At 54.1% G+C, this 17,649-nt stretch overlaps 1 protein-coding gene across 2 annotated transcripts; it reads left to right on the forward strand.

Annotated features, from left to right (window-relative positions):
* Window positions 1-778: 778 nt before the first annotated feature.
* TYRO3 (TYRO3 protein tyrosine kinase) lies at window positions 779-17,360 on the forward strand. 2 transcript variants are annotated; one of them, XM_090270447.1, is made up of 19 exons: window positions 779-962; window positions 2,682-2,865; window positions 3,070-3,170; window positions 3,916-4,086; window positions 5,540-5,626; window positions 6,416-6,531; window positions 8,037-8,214; window positions 8,865-9,010; window positions 9,540-9,684; window positions 10,037-10,166; window positions 10,247-10,347; window positions 10,588-10,683; window positions 11,030-11,110; window positions 11,563-11,655; window positions 12,063-12,184; window positions 12,805-12,914; window positions 13,092-13,251; window positions 13,469-13,605; window positions 15,878-17,360. In XM_090270447.1, exons 1-19 carry the CDS (start codon window positions 842-844, stop codon window positions 16,263-16,265), a joined length of 2,667 nt encoding a protein of 888 aa, XP_090126573.1. In that variant the 5' UTR covers window positions 779-841; the 3' UTR covers window positions 16,266-17,360. The 2 variants fall into 2 exon arrangements, with proteins under 2 accessions (XP_090126573.1, XP_090126574.1); XM_090270448.1 differs by lacking the exon at window positions 779-962 and adding an exon at window positions 1,313-1,393.
* The last annotated feature ends 289 nt before the right edge of the window (window positions 17,361-17,649 follow it).

The raw sequence follows: 17,649 nt of genomic DNA on the forward strand, positions 1-17,649 counted from the left end.
GCCCAAGGTCTTGGAGATCAAGGAGTGGGAAATGGAGCACGAATTGGGGGATTTGGGTGAAAGTCTCAAGAGAAGCACGCAGGGGTGCTAGTAGATCCTGTGGGGGGAGCCCTGAGTCACAATTTCGGGGGTCCTGGTGGTTGGAAGTGTCTGGGACATTGAGATGCTTTATATCCCGAGAAGCAGGTGCTGGCTTTTCTAGATCAGAATCCGGACAAAAGTTGGGGTGTGGTAGAGGCTTCTAGCGAGGTTTTGAGGGAAGCATCTGGAGTGCTGGGTTTGAAAAGATGCCGGAGTATATTTGGGAAAGGAGGGGCGTGGCTGGGGTGCCCATCCAGGGGACCCACTCAGATCCCCGGGTTCGGCAAGGGACTAGCTGAGGCAAGGGTGCTGGCCAGGGTGGGGGTCGGCCGGAGGCCGGAGACTAGGCTGGCATCTGCCAGGCTGGCGCTCGGAGCTAGCCGCCCGGGGCCCCGCGGGGGGGCGGGGGGAGGTACGAGCCCCGGTTGCGGGCGGGAGGACCTGGGAGGAGGTGGCGGCTCCAAGAACATGAATCAGCGGCGGCGGCGGCGGCGACGGCGGCGGCGGCGGCGGCGACCGTAGAAGGAGCGCGGTGGCCCAGGAGCGGCCCCGGGGACCCCGCGCCGCTGACGGCGGCCGCCGCGACTCTCGGAGGCGCGGGCCCCAGCACCGCCCCCGGCCAGCCCACGCCTCTCCTTCCAGCAGCCCTCCTCTCCCGCTTCCTCCTCCTCCTCCTTTCCCTCTCCCTCCTCCTCCTTTCCCTCTCCCTTCTCCCAGGTCGCTCGCGGGCCGGGCCCGGCATGGTGCGGCGTCGCCGCCGATGGCGCTGAGGCGGAGCATGGGGCGGTCGGGGCTCCCGCCGCTCCCGCCGCCGCCGCCGCAGCCGCCGCTGCTGCTGGCGGGTCTGGCCGCTCTGCTGCTCCTGGAACCCATGGCCGAAGGTAAGAGCTGGCCCGGGAGGCGGCGCGCAGCGGGGGCTGCGGAGGGGCGCGGCCGGGTCGCAGCCCGGGGACCGCAGCCCAGCGAGCCCCGGGCCTGGGCGGGCCGGAGGTTTGGGCGGGGGGGCCAAAGCCGGGAGGCCGAGGCTTGGGGGCGGGGGGAGGGGGAGTAGCAGCGTGTTCGCGGTCGGATCTCGGGGCCCCCACCCCCAACTTTCTCTCGTTCGGGGCTCTTCTGGCGGGGTGGGAAAGAGTGGGGCAGTGTGCTGAGTGGTCAGCGGGGGTGTTTGGGACAGGTTTTCCCGCCTCTGTGTTCCTAGTTGTTTGCTCTTCCCTTCCAGTCCTAGGGACCCCCATTCTGCCCACCCCACGCACCAAGGTCTCTCTCTGAAACCCCTGGCGCTGGAGCTGAGCACCCAAGAGGCACCATTTAGGTACAGGGGCTGTGAGGGTGCCGAGTCACAGAAAACGTCTGGACAGACTCGTTTCTGTGCCCACTCACCTTTCTGAAGCCTGCAAGTTGGAGAGGGTGGGCAAGGTTGACAGTCTTCGAGGGGGTTAGCCTTGTGTTCCCACATAAACACGGAGGCATTTGCCAGCCACAGCAGTGCTCCCTACAGCACTTTGGATCCTCGAGTTTACACTCCACAGCCCTGGGACGGCTGGGTGTGTTTGGGGGAGGCGGGGAGGCTGTCCCTCCTTGCCCTGTCACTGATCCTGACCGGGTGAAGGGAGTAAGGAAGAAACGTAGGCCAGAGCCGCAGGCACCCAGCTGGCACCTTCTCTTGAGACAGCACTCCCTGCCATATAAACCTCTAAGGGAAGGGAAGGGAAGGGAAGGGAAGGGAAGGGAAGGAAGAGAAACGGTGGAAAGTATTTACAAACTGAAAAGTGTGTGTCTCAGGATCAGAGAGCCCAGGATTTGTCTACAAAGTCACACAGTGAAGAGCAGTAAGAAGCGGAACTGGATTTCAGATATGTGGATAGTTCAAAGGAGACCAGGAGGGGTGTGTGTGTTTGTGTGTGTGTGTGTAGAAAGTAGTGTTCAGAGGGTGGCTTCTGTTGGTGTGACAGTAGCTCAGGGGTCTTGGGCTCCCCATTCAGGGCCCCTCCCCTCCCTTCTACCTTCCTGGCTCCCACCACTGCACACATTCAGGTATTAATAGAGCAGGCGGCTGCCAGGAAGGCTGCCATGTGTTTGATCTGACGTGGTTTTGCAGCCATATGTTCTCCACTTCAGGGGAGCACCCCCTCCTTCCCTTCTCAGCCTCCTTTCACTTGCCTGGTTGAGGTGCAGGGGGTTGCCAGCAGCAGTGCAGGTCTGGGCTGACACCTTGGGTGGAGAACTGGCTGCCTGTTCCACTGGCTGGGTATAGCAGTCATTCCCAGGCAGGACCTGCCCCAGGTGTCTTAAGGACGCCTCACTGTTTCAGCCTGACTTGCCTTCTTTTTGGTTTTGGGCCTGAACTTAACATTGCCTAGCAGGGAGGTATGGGGAAGAGGTCTCTTCCTTAGTACTGGGGTGAACTGGTCAGTGGCAGAAACGGTGCCTGTCATGTCCCTTCCCACAGCCCTTCCACACTGTCCTGCCTCTGCTCCTTGGCCATTGGCTGAGAATGAGCCCTCTGACACAGAAGCTAGATTCTAGAAGAGGATGGAGGATATTTACAGAGACAAGGGACCTCTCCAGCTGGCTGACACATTCTCCTTCCCACCTCACAGGCCTGAAGTTCATGGGAGCCCCAGTGAAGCTGACAGTGTCTCAGGGGCAGCCGGTGAATCTCAACTGCAGTATGAAGGGGATGGAGGACCCTGACATACAGTGGGTGAAGGACGGGGCGGTGGTCCAGGGCCTGGATCAGGTGTACATCCCAGTCAGCGAACAGCACTGGATCGGCTTCCTCAGGTGCAGAACTGTGGGGGAAGGCATGGGATGCCAACCTGGGGACACTGGGAGCTGGGGACAATGCCGAGACCCAGAGGTCTGTGGTTTCTTTATTTGGCAACTGTGGAAACTTCCGGAAGTTGGGGCAGGCTGAACCCATTGAATCTGCCCAGCAGAGCTGCCCCCATGATCCTTGGAGGTGAGCCTGCTGTCCTGTTTCCACAGCGTGAAGTCAGCAGAGCGCTCTGATGCAGGCCAGTACTGGTGCCAGGTGGAGGATGGGGGCGAAACCAAGACCTCCCCACCGGTGTGGCTCACAGTAGAAGGTGAGGAGGCCTGTGGGCATGTTGGCTGTCTGCTGGTGACTGCGTCTCTGGAGAAGAAAGCTCAGTGGAAGAAAGCTGCCTCACTGCCCTCTGGAGCCTGATTGTACCAGGCTCCAGGCCCACCCCAACATTGGAAGATCATACCCATTGGAGTCTGGGTATTTGAGAACCAAGGGGCAACTAGGACTCACAACCTGTGGGATGCAAGTCATTTTTAGTTGTCTGAACAGCAAGCCTCAAGCACCCATCTGGGCTGGACTCTATTCTGCCAAGTGGCCAGGCCAGGAGGGGTAGAGATGGGGGAGGGGAGGAAGGCATCGCAGCTGTGAGAGCTCAGAGCTGTTCAGCCCAGGAAAACAAAGTGACTAAGAAAGTAACAAAGGGCTCTCAACTGGATCTGGGTCCTGCCAGCAGAACTCTGCTCAAGCTCCCGCCCACTTCTCCCTCTTTGCCATTCCCCCAGCTCCCCACCCTCTGCCCCCTCTCTTGTTCAGAGAAGGGCTGTCAGAGCAGCTCAGGGAAGGGAGACTCTGCCTTGACCAAGGGGACAGCATAAACGATATTCCTAAGGGGGGCAAAGAAGAGCTCTCCTGTCAAGCTAGGTGCCTGTTTTGCAGTTGACCCAATCCTAAGGGCCTGTGGGACCTTATGCAGGGAGAGCTTCAAATGGTAGCAGACTTGTGGTTCAGGCAGTTGGAAGCTGAGAGGTGACAAGGCTCATTCCTGATGCCCCTTTTCTCCCCAGGTGTGCCATTTTTCACTGTGCAGCCGAAAGATCTGGCGGTACCACCCAATGCCCCTTTCCAACTGTCTTGTGAGGCTGTGGGTCCCCCTGAACCTGTTACCATTATCTGGTGGAGAGAACACACGAAGGTTGGGGGACCTGCTCCCTCTCCTTCTGTTTTAAATGTAACAGGTGAGCAAGCTGAGGAGGGGCTCTGAGCAGGGGTGGTGAGGCTGGCAGAGTTCAAATCTGCTTAAATCACTGTTTGCTGTTGTGAGTGTCCGGAGCAAACCCTGATGCCTGGGTACGTGAGCTGCACCATTGCTTAGCTCATTAATCAGGTGGGCTAGGCTGGCTGGGTGGGCAGATTAGTGGTGATCCTGCTGTGTGTGCTTCAGGAGGATACTGGAGCCGCGTTCCCTGGTTCACGACAGTGCAGGCTGTGTTCAGCTGGCCCTGGGAGGTGAAGTGGGTAGATCAGGGGCACCCATTCCTCCTCTATGCCCACTCCTCCTGAGGGAAGGAGCCAGGAACCAGCCCACGCAGAGCTAGGAGGAGTGTCTGGCAGACTTGCCTAGAAGACAGAGAGTCTCAGGCTGCACAGTGGGGAACCATAGGGGGAAGGAAAATGAGAGGGGAGGAAGCACAAAAATACAGGGCCTCCTCTCCTAATGGCCCTTGTGTTGGTTTCCTAAACAACTGTATCTGTGCATATCTCCACACAGTTAGATCAAAAGCAGTCATACCTGCACTCCCACCTGGACCCTTGGGCACATACCTCATGTGATTGTGAGGCTCACTTATCTGTGAAACAAAGTTAATGTTTCTGGTAGAGGCTTGAACTGGCCAAAACACATTGTTGTCTGAGGTTGGTCTCATTGACTGGCATGTGGGAGGGACGGGCTCTGATCTGCCAAGTCCCCTAGCAATATGAATCTTGAGAAGAGGTGGATTGCAGGATCTATTGGAAACAAGGGCAGGTCCTGTTTAGGAGGTGCTGGGTTGGAGCAGATTAGAGGGGAGGTTGGTTTTCTCTCCAGATGTGCGTGGTTGGGACCCTCAGGCAGCCAGCCTGATAATAAGCACTCACTGAGCTCCTACTCCACACACCACACTGTGCTAGGCACCACAGGGGATGGAAGGAATACAAAAGAGATAGAAGCCATCTGTCCAGCCCTCAAAGAATTAGAGACAAGACACATGCATAAGGAGCAAAGAATCTGCAGATACAGCAATGGTATGGTGCAGAGCAAACAGAAGGGCTCTGGAATGTGCAATAAAGGAGTGACCAGAAAAGGGAGGCAGTTTTGTGCTGTCTTTGGGAGATGGGATTGAAGTGGGAGGGGTGGTGTAGCATTTCTCAATTGCTTTCTGTGTGCCATGCACTTGACATATTTGGTTCTCAATAATTATCCCATTTGGGAAATGAGAAGACAGAGCCCTAGCTTTTGGATTTATACCCAGGCCCATTAGACTCCAAAGTCCCTGTTTGTTCTGCCGTACCCCTCTGTGTAGCCCCTTCCTTTGGCTGGAGTGACTGCTAGGATATTAAGATCTGGAACCTAAGTATCCACCTCCCCCAGTCCCAGACTGAGTGGGAGTTGCTGCTTGGGGTTGGGGGCTGACTGAGGTTTTCTGACCCCAGGGGTGACCCAGAGCACTGTGTTCTCCTGTGAAGCTCACAACCTGAAAGGCCTGGCCTCTTCTCGCCCAGCTACTGTACATCTTCAAGGTAGGAGAACTGGTGGTGGGGAGAGGGTAGGTGAGGCACGGGCATTCTTGGCAAGCTGTCCAGCAGTGGGTAAGGGCAGAATCATGTGGTGTTCCAGCTCTTCTCAGTCCTGCTGGGATCTGAGGGATGAGGGGTTAATTGGCATAGCTCCATTCCTAGTGGGAGCACCTGAGACCCTGCTGAGGCTGAGATGAGAATAGAAACCTGACGTCACAGCAGATTTCCCATCGTGAAGCAGAGCCCTTGGGAGGGAGCGAGTGAGGGAGGGAGGGAGTTCGAGCCAGCGGGAAATGGTCAAGGCTCATGCCCAACCTTGCTTCTGCCAGCCCCAGTGGAGGGGATGGAGGAGGGGAAAACAGCCTGGCAGGATGATGGAGGAGACCCAAAGGACTGTGTGTGCACAGAGGGAGGGAAGAAGGGAGGGGAAGAGAGCCAGCTTGTGGAGTGGGCTGTGGCTTCAGGGACTTCCTCTCCCGCAGCCGAGGTGCTGGCCCCACCACACACCCACTATCTTATCCTTTCCCTTGGTCAGATGGAGCCCCTGATTCAGAGAGAGGCAACCTCTCTCCACAGCCTAGGCACTCTCCTGGGTAGGAACGTCTGCCTCCTACTGGTTGCTTGGCTTGTATATTACTGCTGTTCTGGGAGTGCTGAATAGTCCTCTTTAGTTTTAAGTGGGTAGACCCTAGGGAGGCACTCAAGGCTTGACTCCCATGCCTTCTGTCCCTTCCTTTCATACCCTCCTGGGCTGCGAACTCCAGGGCACTGACTCTGAGTTCTCATCCACAGCACTGCCTGCAGCCCCCTTCAACATCACGGTGACAAAGCTCTCCAGCAGCAATGCTAGTGTGGCCTGGACACCTGGTGCCGATGGCCGAGCTGTGCTCCAATCCTGTACAGTCCAGGTAAACTGCGAGGGTGGGACAGGCTCTCCTGGCCATGTTCCTACTGGCTGCTTCAGTGGCACTTTGTGGACAGTGGTAACACATAGGTACCACTAGACTTGCCCATGGGGCTTGGTTTCCAGCTCTATTCAGGTGTTCTTCCCTTACCAGGGACAGTCCAGGCTGCTGCCTCTTATCATAGGGTGCTCTGGTAACCAAGGGACTGTGCAGATTGGCTGAAACCCATGCATTCTTCAGGCTGGAAAGCAAATCACTAGAGCAGACTAGGGATGTCTGGAAGGGTTTTTTTATGTTGATGAAAACCCAAACCTTTAACTTATCTTTTATCTGCACTCTCTTGCCTCGCCCCCTACTCATGCCAAAGGGAACAAGGGGAGTATGAGTTCTAGGCCGCAAAGTGAAAAACCTGGGTAAGGTGATACTAAAGGCAAGAGGCAATGCAGGCTTACTTTCAGATGTTTACTCAAAAGATATTTAATGAGCACCTTCAAAACTTCTAGGCAGTTCCCCCAAGCAGAAGAGGCCTTTGCTCTGCACTCCATCATTTAGAGGACCCTGCTCTGGCCCTCCTTTGGCTGCACCCCTTCACCCCTTGTCCCAGGGCAAGTGAGGCATGCCTACCCAGATCATGAAGACAACCCCTCCCTCTCCCAAGCACCACACCACACCATATTCTAGATACTCGATTTCTTGTCTTATGGCAAGCCTGCTTCTGGGCCTGGTGGGCCTCTTCCCTGATACATCCTTGGGAGAGTATGGAACATATTCCTCTATGTCCATTTGTGGGGGGGATGGGTATGCAGGCAGTATTTCCACCTGTGCACATGACATCCCTCAAGGGACAGATAGAACCTTGCGCCACCACATTCTGGCTTGGGAGTCCAAGGAGTTGAGGATTATAAATACAAATCTGACCTTCCAGGTTGTTTTGAAGCTTTGTTTGTCAGTACATTAAGATAGGAAATATTTTATTTAACAATTTGCTGGTTTGATCTGTAACATGTAAATATTTAGCTCTATGGAACATGGATCTCCATTTGTACTGTTGCCCTGGGCTCCCAGAATGGGAGGTGAAGGCCTGGTTCATGGTGCCCCTAGGCTTCCTGTTGCTCTGCCCTTGAGAAGCTCTGAGACTTTGATCTGGCTGGCATACAAAGGGTTACAATTAGTGGCAACTGCTCTAACCAAGTAATGCACCAAGCATAAAGGGGCATTAATTTTCTGGAGCAGTTGAGAAAGGCTTTCACAGAGAAAGTGATATTTGTGTTGAGTCTTAAAGGATGAGAGGGACTTTGCTAGGAAGAGCAGGTCATTCTAAGCAAAAGGAACAGCATTTACAAAGATGGAGGTGTGGCACCTGCTGTGTTATTAGCAGAGAGGGTTGGAGGGAAGGGGCGGGTTGCAGATGTTTGCTGATAGACGTAAAGGAGGCATTATCTCAAGCCCCCCACATCTAGCCCATCTTCCGTCTCCCTCTACATCATTAGTTTTCTGCTTCTCTGTAGGTGACACAGGCCCCAGGAGGCTGGGAGGTCCTGGCTGTCGTGGTCCCTGTGCCACCATTTACTTGCCTTCTACGGGACCTGGCACCTGCCACCAACTACAGCCTCAGGGTGCGCTGTGCCAATGCCTTGGGGCCTTCTCCGTATGCTGATTGGGTGCCCTTTCGGACAAAGGGTCTGGGTAAGTGACTCACAGCAGAGTGGCCGTGGGGCTGGAGCAGGGGAGGGGCTGTCTGGGCTCCAGTTCTGAGTTCAGTAGACCAGGAGAGGAACTACCAGGGAGAGAGCTTTATGCATCATTTGGCAAACACTTACTGATTGCCTGCAGCTTACTTAGGAACTAGATAAACCCTGCCTTCCTCCCATGCAGCTCTAGTACTGGTGAGCAAAGCAGATACAATCAGATAACGGTGGTTCAGGAATACCTCCATAAAGAGATCTGAGGTCTGATTGATAAGGAGCCATGTTTGGGGGAAAATCACTGCAGAAAGAGGGCAGAGTGAGTGCAAAGACCTCATGGAGGGAACTTGTTTGGAGTTCTCTAGCAATTGCAAGGAGGTTGGCAGGGCTAGGACAGGGGAGTAGAGAAGGATGTGGCTGAGGCAGTCACCAAGGTGATTAAGAGAATACTCTGCCTAGCAGAGGTGCTGCCATTGCTAAGGCCTCCTCCCCAGCACATGGGTGAGAGCAGTCAGAACTGGGAGGCAAGCTTTTCTCCTACCTGTTGCTCTCTAAACTGTTTAGTTCTTGGGAGCTGGCTCCAAAGGCCTGCATGGAATAGTGATGGTGGGAAGGGCAGGGCTCTTAGCAACCTTATCTCTTTGGGTACAGCCCCAGCCAGTGCTCCCCAGAACCTCCATGCCATCCGCACAGACTCAGGCCTCATCCTGGAGTGGGAAGAAGTGATCCCTGATGGCCCTTTCGAAAGCCCCCTGGGACCCTATAAACTGTCCTGGGTTCAAGACAACGGAACCCAGGTAAGGGAAGACCGAAGCCTCCAGTCTCTGAGTGTATTTGAGTCACCTCTCAGGGCTTGAAGGCCATCGGTTTCAGAGTGGCTGTCCTTGGTAGGCCTGGGGGCCTTGGTGGGCTGGGCTTCCCACCGCCCCAGGGAGCCCACTTCTCTCACCTTTCCCTGCAGGCTGCACTTCTTATTGGATTATGTTTTCTGTTAGGATTGCATCCATTGGCTACTTTGTATGTAAAGCAGGAAGCACATTTCTGCACAAATCGGGGAGAGCACAGATAAGGCCTTATTATCTGCAGCTCAGTTCCCTCCCCTCCCCCATTTCTGCATTCCTGGGACTGAGCCTTGTTTGTGTTCCCCAGGGGCCTCTGCAGCCTGGAGCAGGGATGTGACACTTCTAGCAGGTTGTGTTCCTGCAACCTCTGAATCCAGTGTCCCTAGGCTCCCACGTTCCTAGCTGCACCTTTTCCTGCCTTCAAGCCCCAGCTGGAGGTCTTTTCCTCAGACTCAGTGTGGGATGGGGCTTTTCTTGGCTGCAGGGTGAATTGATAGTGGAGGGGACCTGGACCAACTTGACAGTCTGGGATCCCCAGAAGGACCTGATTGTGCGTGTGTGTGTCTCCAATGCAGTTGGCTGTGGGCCCTGGAGTCAGCCACTGGTGGTCTCTTCTCATGACCACGCAGGTGAGGCCCGTAGAGGGAGGGGACAGGATGAAAGCTCTCGAGGGCACGTGGGACCGGTGGGAGGAGGCTGGCAGCACCTTACCTCTCAGTAGACTTGGGGACTCAGAGTCAAGCAGTTGAGGCTAGCTAGGGTTGATACTTAAACTACATGGCATTCTCTGCTTGTGCCTTAGGTCCCAATAGCCAGAGCATGTCACTGACAGGGTAGGAACTCTTGGGACTTTGGAGTCTCTTTCTACTCGGGACCTTAATTGACTTAAAGGAGTCTCTTGGCCAGGCCAGCTGGCCATCACTGGAAAGCTTTAAAGGGACTCCTAGGTGTTACCCTGCCTCGTGCCCCTGTCTCCCACAGGCCAGCAGGGCCCTCCCCACAGCCGCACATCGTGGGTGCCTGTGGTCCTGGGTGTGCTGACAGCCCTGGTGACGGCTGCCGCCCTGGCTCTCATCCTGCTCCGAAAGAGGCGGAAGGAGACACGCTTCGGGTAAGGGGTAGGGACACAGGGAGAGGCAGGTGATGACTGAAGACCTGGGAGCTGACCCCAAGTCCTGGGTTTCATTTTAGGCAAGCCTTTGACAGTGTCATGGCTCGAGGGGAGCCAGCTGTTCACTTCAGGGCAGCCCGGTCCTTCAATCGGGAAAGGCCTGAACGCATTGAGGCCACATGTGAGTGGTGAGGAATCATAGGTGGGCAGAATGGGCTATCTTGTACCCCATATCTGTATTCCTTTTACTGATTCATCAATTTGACCAATATGATGAGTCCCAAGCACACATAATGGAAAAGACACACAGAGCTTACCCTTGTAGAGGTTGCCATTCTAGCTGCGGGGGTGTAGGAGGCAGGCTGGGTTTTGGATTAGGAACCGGAGTCCCTCTACTTTCTCACCACCCTCTCCCCAACAGTGGACAGCCTGGGCATCAGTGATGAACTGAAGGACAAACTGGAGGATGTGCTCATCCCAGAGCAACAGTTCACCCTGGGCCGGATGTTGGGCAAAGGTATGTGAGGCTGTGCAGGGATTGGCATGAGTGGAGTTTGCCATGTCTGGGTGTGCTTGGCTGTTCCCGTCACTTTGAGGGTGTGGATGTGGGTAAGCTCCTGTGAAGAGTATATGCTTATAAACTCCTGAGTTTGGGATGCTGGGGAACATGGTAGCTGGGGACAGGGAGTGCTGATGAGAAGTTACTCCCAGCACACTGGGCTTTGGCTGTGGGCGAGGGAGCCTCCGCCAATGGCCCCAGAGTCTAATGCATTTCTGTCCCTATGGAGGGTCACCTGGGAAGGGTGGGAGGGGAGGACAAAAGGGTGAGAGGACTCCTCACCCTAATTTGGATTGGTTTGTAGGAGAGTTTGGTTCAGTGCGGGAGGCCCAGTTGAAGCAGGAGGATGGTTCCTTTGTGAAAGTGGCTGTAAAGATGCTGAAAGGTGAGTGGAGAAAAGGGGTGAAGTGAGGGCATCACTTAGGATGAAAGGGGTGACTGATCCTAAAGGAGGCTCTGCTGGGCCCCACGACTTTCCAAGAAGAGTTACTCAGCACTAGCTGGGATGCCAGGTGAATAATTCACAGGATGAACCCACATGCATTCATGTCCCAGCCTTCGCTCTCCTCTGGCAGCAGTGACTGTCCTCTGGGCTCACACAGAGTGAGGAAAGCTGCGGCTGGTTGAGCTGCTGGGCTGTCCAAAGGGAAGGCATTAGCAAGTGGAGAAATTCTTAGAAAGCTCCACTCCTGTAGCAGGGTTTCTCCTGCTCATGGCCAGACTGTCTCCTGGCCCCCCTGGGAAGCCCAGGATATCTGAAGGACAAGGCTTAGGAGTCTTGGGTCAGAACTGGGAACATACCTTCCTCATTCCCTCCCTCCCATCCTTCTCTCCCAGCTGACATCATTGCCTCAAGCGACATTGAAGAGTTCCTCAGGGAAGCGGCTTGCATGAAGGAGTTTGACCACCCACATGTGGCCAAGCTTGTTGGTGAGCTCCTTCTTAGGGGAGGCAGGTACAAAATAAGGCTAAAACTGTGCTCCCCAAGGGTGGGAGGGCAGCCTGTGAGAGTGAAGTTCGGCCTTACCTGGTGAGCAAGCAGATGGCAAAAGAGCCAGGATCCTGACTGATATCTGCTCAGACTCCAGGTAAGGAGTTTAGTTTGCAGGCTCCGTACCACAAGTCTGTACGCGAAGGAGGAAGCGGGGACAGAGAAGATGCTTCAGAGATGTGGGGGCAGCCACAGTTCATCGTGAGCAGTCACTAGGCCAGGGTGGAACTTTTGGGGAAAGAGGTAGTAGAGCCACAGGTAGGACCCAGCAGGAAGGGGCTCATGCAGACACCTGAGCCATCTTTTGACCATTATGTGACCTACTCCTGACTCTCCCTATTTCCAGGGATCAGCCTCCGGAGCAGGGCCAAAGGCCGTCTCCCCATCCCCATGGTCATCCTGCCCTTCATGAAGCACGGGGACCTGCACGCCTTCCTGCTTGCCTCCCGGATTGGGGAGAACCCCTTTGTGAGTGCCTGGGATGGGAGTGGCCAGGAGTAGGAAAGGGACAAAGACCCTGGGAAAGAGGTTGTCTGGGTGGGGAGGTCCAATTGATCTGGTTGGGAGAAGCAAGCTTTGAGTTTGACTATTTTTTATTGTATTTTTTCCATTACCATTTCTCTCCCTTACACTCCCTGCCCTCTGCAATCACCACACTGTTGTCCATGTCTCTGAGTCCTTTTTCCTTATTGCTCAGTCCCTCTACTCCCTAAATTGCCCCACCTTAGCCGTCATCCTGCTCTCTGTCTATAAGTCTGTCACTATTTTGCTTGCTCCTTCAGTTTGTTCATTAGATTCCACATATGAGTGAAATCATATGGTATTTGTCAAGTTTGACTCTTTATGCTTGCTGGAAATTTTAGGCTGAGCAAAGACCCTTTCTGGGAGAAGAGACCGGTGGAGCCCCCAATTGGGGAAGTCTTGACTTGGGGTGCTCTGGAAGATTTGCCAAAACTTCCTTGCTTTGGGAAGCCCCTCTATTTCCTTCCTTTCAGTGGTTCCAAGGGCTTTCTGGCCAGGGAACCCCACTTACCTCGCCCTGGCTGGGTGGACAGATCCAGCCTGAGCTTGCTCTGTCTGCCCACCAGCACCTGCCTCTGCAGACCCTGATTCGGTTCATGGTGGACATTGCTTGTGGCATGGAGTACCTGAGCTCCCGGAACTTTATCCACCGAGACCTGGCTGCTCGGAATTGCATGTATGTGAATTCTGGAGGCTCGGGCTGGAAGGGAGTGGTGAGTTCCAGGAGGAGCTGGCTAATTGTTGGCTCTTGCCCAGAGCAGTATCTGCTACACATGGGAACAGCTTAGGAGCAAAGATGCCCTTGCTCTAGTAAGGCTGCCAGCATGACCCCATCCTTCAATACTCCTTGTAGGCTGGCAGAAGACATGACTGTGTGTGTGGCCGACTTTGGGCTTTCCCGGAAGATCTATAGTGGGGACTACTATCGTCAGGGCTGTGCCTCCAAACTGCCTGTCAAGTGGCTGGCCCTGGAGAGCCTGGCTGACAACCTGTATACTGTGCACAGTGACGTGGTGAGTTTGGTGGCACAGTGAGGCGTGTTGGTAACGCAAGTGGTGGGGACGAGTGTGTGGGTGGAGCTTCAGGATCCTCAAGGGCCCAACCCGGTCATCGCTCTGCGCCTTGGCTGCCACCTATAAGACCCCTGAGCCCCAGGATGTGCTTGCCTCGGACTCTGCTTGGCTCAGGAACCCTAATGACACCTTTCCTCTTACATCGATTCTGTCCCAGTGGGCCTTCGGGGTGACCATGTGGGAGATTGTGACTCGTGGGCAGACGCCATATGCTGGCATCGAGAATGCTGAGATTTACAACTACCTCATCGGCGGGAACCGCCTAAAACAGCCTCCGGATTGTATGGAGGATGTGTAAGTGCCCCAGGAAGGGGATTGTGGGAGGAAACAGGAATTTGGGGTTTCAGCTGATGGCTGCCACCATAGCTACTGGGCCAGTGGCACCTCAGAATCTTGATTAATTAGACCTTTTTTTTGGTTGAAATGTCCTTATCATTCATTAGAGGGAAGACTGACCTTTGCCTCAAATTTCTTCATCTACCACCTCCCTGTTTTCTTTCTTTCCTCCTTTCCCATCTCATATTTCTTGCTCTAACCTTTTCCTATCACTATATTTTCTCTGGTTCCCAAAGAGAACCAGGAACCCGGAAGGCAGAAGTTTCAGGGCTGAGCAGCAGTCAGTGCAGGTTTCCCTGTCACCTTCTCCCCTCCCCCACTCCTGCTCTGTCCCCAGCTAGTCTCAGAAGACCTCCTAGGCAGAGCAGAGCTTTCCCTCTCAGAGAGGGCTGCACAGGGGCAAGGAAAAAACTGCTGCTCCATCACATTCCTTGCTTGACAAGGAGGGGGTGCTGGGGGTGGGAGGTTGGGTTTCTTTCTTGCCTTGTCCTCTTATGGAAGTGAAGGGACTCCCTCCTGCTGGTACTGGTGAAAAGGCCCCGTGGGGGCCCAGGAACACTCTGGTTGCCTGGGTTGAGGGAATAACACTAGAACAGACAAATTACAGTTGGCGTCATGGTTAAGGGGCACATATTCTAAACTGACAGGGATCTAGATTCAAACTCCCAACTCATTCACTTAATAGCTGTGTGACATTGGTCATATTACTTAACCTCTTTAATCCCAGTTCCTCTTCTACAAAATGGGGATAATATGTAATAGTCTCTCCTCCTAGGATTAGAGGAAGATTACCTCTATTACTTGTGGTGGAATTGGACCTCCAGCAGTCCAGTAATGTGGACAGGTAGAGGAAGGCCCAGCATGAACGGTGGGGTCCTCTTCCTCTAGGGCAGTGGGTTCGAAGTGCCCTGAGCCTAGACTGTGGGTAAGAGACAAATCTGAGTCACAAACCAGGCCCTGCCCCTCCTATTCGTTCAGCAAACCTCAGGGCATGGCAGGGACAGGAAGCTTGGGTCACCCTTTGGCTGCAGCCTACCTAGGCCTCTGGAGCTACAGAGAGTCTGCTGGACAGTGGGGACCAGTCCCTGGCTTAGTCTCCCAGGCTGGAGCTAGTGTTGTCAATAGAGGGTGGGCGGACGCTGGCCTCCCACCAGGCAGCCTGGTGGACAGGCGCCAGTTGGCTCCTAGCACAGCCTTTACAATGTATCCCAGCCTGGCCACAGACCCATGGCTCCAGACCATTCCCACGGCCTACTCGGTGTCTGGCACGATTTCCCCCATCATTGGGGGCCCCTGTCAGGAGGGCTGGTGTGTGGGGAGTGTATGGAGCTTTTTTTTTTTTTTTCCTGTAGGCACAGGGAAGAGAGTCTGGCATTTGCTGTCTCTGACTAATCTGGTCTTGGCCCTGTCCCCTTCTTTTTTTTCCTCTTCAGCCTGAGGCATGCCCTAGGAACAGGGTAAAACCTCAGGGAATCTGTAAGATTCTTGAAACTGTGTGTCAAAAGTGTTCCTGCTGGGGGAAGAGGGCTGGAAGCTTTTCTCAGATTCTCAGATGTATCCATGAACAAAGAGGGTTTAAGACTGCCTGAATAGTTGAGGATTTAGGTCAAGGAGTGGATGTCAAAATCCACATTCCAGGCTGTGTTCTACAAGACAAACACTCCTACTTCTTCCCAAGACAGAATAGGAGGGACTCTGAGGCCAACCCACCTGGCTTCCAATTGCAGCTTCATCACTTTCTACTTGTGTGATCTTAGTCAAGGTTTTCTACCTCTCTGTGTCTCGGTTTCTACATTGGTAAAGTAGGCATCACTTATTTCTTAGGGTTGTTGTGAGAAGAGTTCCTGATACATAGTAAGGCCTATACATGAATGTGTTAAATAAAAGAAATATTTTAAATCCTGGTTTTGACCCTGGCTGGTGTGGCTCAGTGGATCGAGTGCCAGCCTGTGGATGGACAGGTTGCTGGTTCAATTCCCAGTCAGGGCACATGCCTGGATTGTGGGCCAGGTCCCCAATGGGGGCGTGTAAGAGACATTTGTCTTGCACATCAATGCTTCTCTCCCTCCCTACCCTTCTTTCTAAAAATAAATAAATAAAATATTTTTTAAAAGTTAAAAAAAAATTCTGGTTTTGTATAATTAAGGGCTCTTTGCTTTTGAGGGAACAACCATCCTTCCCCTTTCTTCTGGCTCCTCACTACCGCCCCTTACTCCTCTGTCTGCCTCAGGTATGAGCTCATGTACCAGTGCTGGAGCGCCGACCCCAAGCAGCGCCCAAGCTTCACGTGCCTGCGAATGGAGCTGGAAAACATTCTGGGCCACCTGTCTGTGCTGTCCACCAGCCAGGACCCCTTGTACATCAACCTGGAGAGAGCTGAGGAGTCTGCTGAGGGACACAGCCTGGAGCTGCCTGGTGGGGACCAGGCTCGTGGTGGAGCTGAGGATGGCAGTGGCGTGGGGGCTGTAGGGGGCACCCCCAGTGACTATCGGTACATCCTCAGCCCTGGAGGGCTAGCTGAGCGGCCTGGGCAGGAGCAGCAGCCAGAAAGCCCCCAAAATGACTCCCAGAGGCTACTGTTGCTGCAGCAAGGCCTACTGCCCCACAGTAGCTGTTAGTCCATAGGCAGAAGGCATCTGGGACCATGCGGCTGGCTCTGCTAGCTGACCTAGCCCCATCTGACCCCAGCCTAGGCAGCAAGATGTGGAGGCTCCTGTGGTAGTCTTCCCAAGCTGAGCCGGAAGCCTGGACTGACCAAATTGCCCAATCCCAGTTCTTCCTGCAGCCACTCTGTGGCCAGCCTGGCCTCCTCAGTTCAGGCCTTGGCTGTGTGGAGGTGGGCCAGGCCTGGTTGTCTAAACCTAGGCAGCTGGCAGGAGTGGGTGATTATGTTTCCATGGTTACCATGGGTGTGGAAACGAGTTGGGGGAGAGTACATCTAGCCCTGTGGGCCCTTACTCTCCTGGCTGAGCTGCCCTGCTGCTTCAGTGCATGCATTGAGGTGTTTCTGGCTGGGGGGTGGGGTGGGGTGGCAGCTGTGTCCACGCTTGGGGTTTAAATGCCTAGGTTTGCCCCTCCTCACAAAGACATGCCCCTGCATTATTCCCCTTTAGGTGAGAGTTGGTACAGTTAGGACCTAAGCCCTGTGGTAGGAGGTAGTGGGACACTCTCAGGTCTGAATCGTTGTCGCCTTCCTGATTACCAGTCCTGCTTAGACCAGGAATAAAGTGCAGCTGACCAGGTCACAGCAAGGCATGCTGGATTACTCTTACCCCAGGCTACCACTTGCCCAACTTCTAAAGGCAGTGCCCTGAGCCTGGCAAGAAGGGGTGCTGTAGGGCTTGCCCAGGAATGAGTGAGGCGAGAGAGGAGACCAGAAGCCCCTCTTCATGCCCTCTTACAGTGTGTCTGAGCATGCTACCAAATCCTGAAATATCCTAAGACTAACAAAGGCAACTGTCTCAGCCCAGTCCTTCCATGCAGCATCTCTTAGTCCCAACTTTGCCTCTTAACTGGAGACCCTCTTCTGTCCCTGGTCTCTGGACCTGGAGAGAAAAAAGGCCTGATGGCTGGTGTGGTTGAGGGGAAGTGATTGGAGCCTGGACAACAGCCCTGGCAGGGGGAGTGCATGGGGTGGACCCTGGCTCTTAAGGGCATTTCCAAACCCTTAGATGCTGTTTAAAAACAAATAAAATTGAAGGCTAAAGACCTAAGCTTTTGTCTCTTACATGTTTACTTTTTTTCCAAATCACAAAAATGAAGCATCTCCCCATAGAGAAAAGCCTGGAAAGACATATGCCAAAATGTTAACAGCTGTCATCTCTACATGTGGTTAAGGAGGCTTTGTTTCCTTTGTGCTTTCAGTTTTTTTGCATTGAGCACAAACTGCTTTTGTAGTTAGAAAAGACCCCAAAGAATCTGATATTAAAGATAATACACACATAGTCATTGTAGATAATTGGGAAAATGCAGAAAATCATTTAAAAAATGCTAAATACCCAA

This window comes from Furipterus horrens, unplaced genomic scaffold (genome assembly GCF_987537825.1).
Source record: "Furipterus horrens unplaced genomic scaffold, mFurHor1.1.pri manual_scaffold_3, whole genome shotgun sequence".
NCBI lineage: Eukaryota > Metazoa > Chordata > Mammalia > Chiroptera > Furipteridae > Furipterus > Furipterus horrens.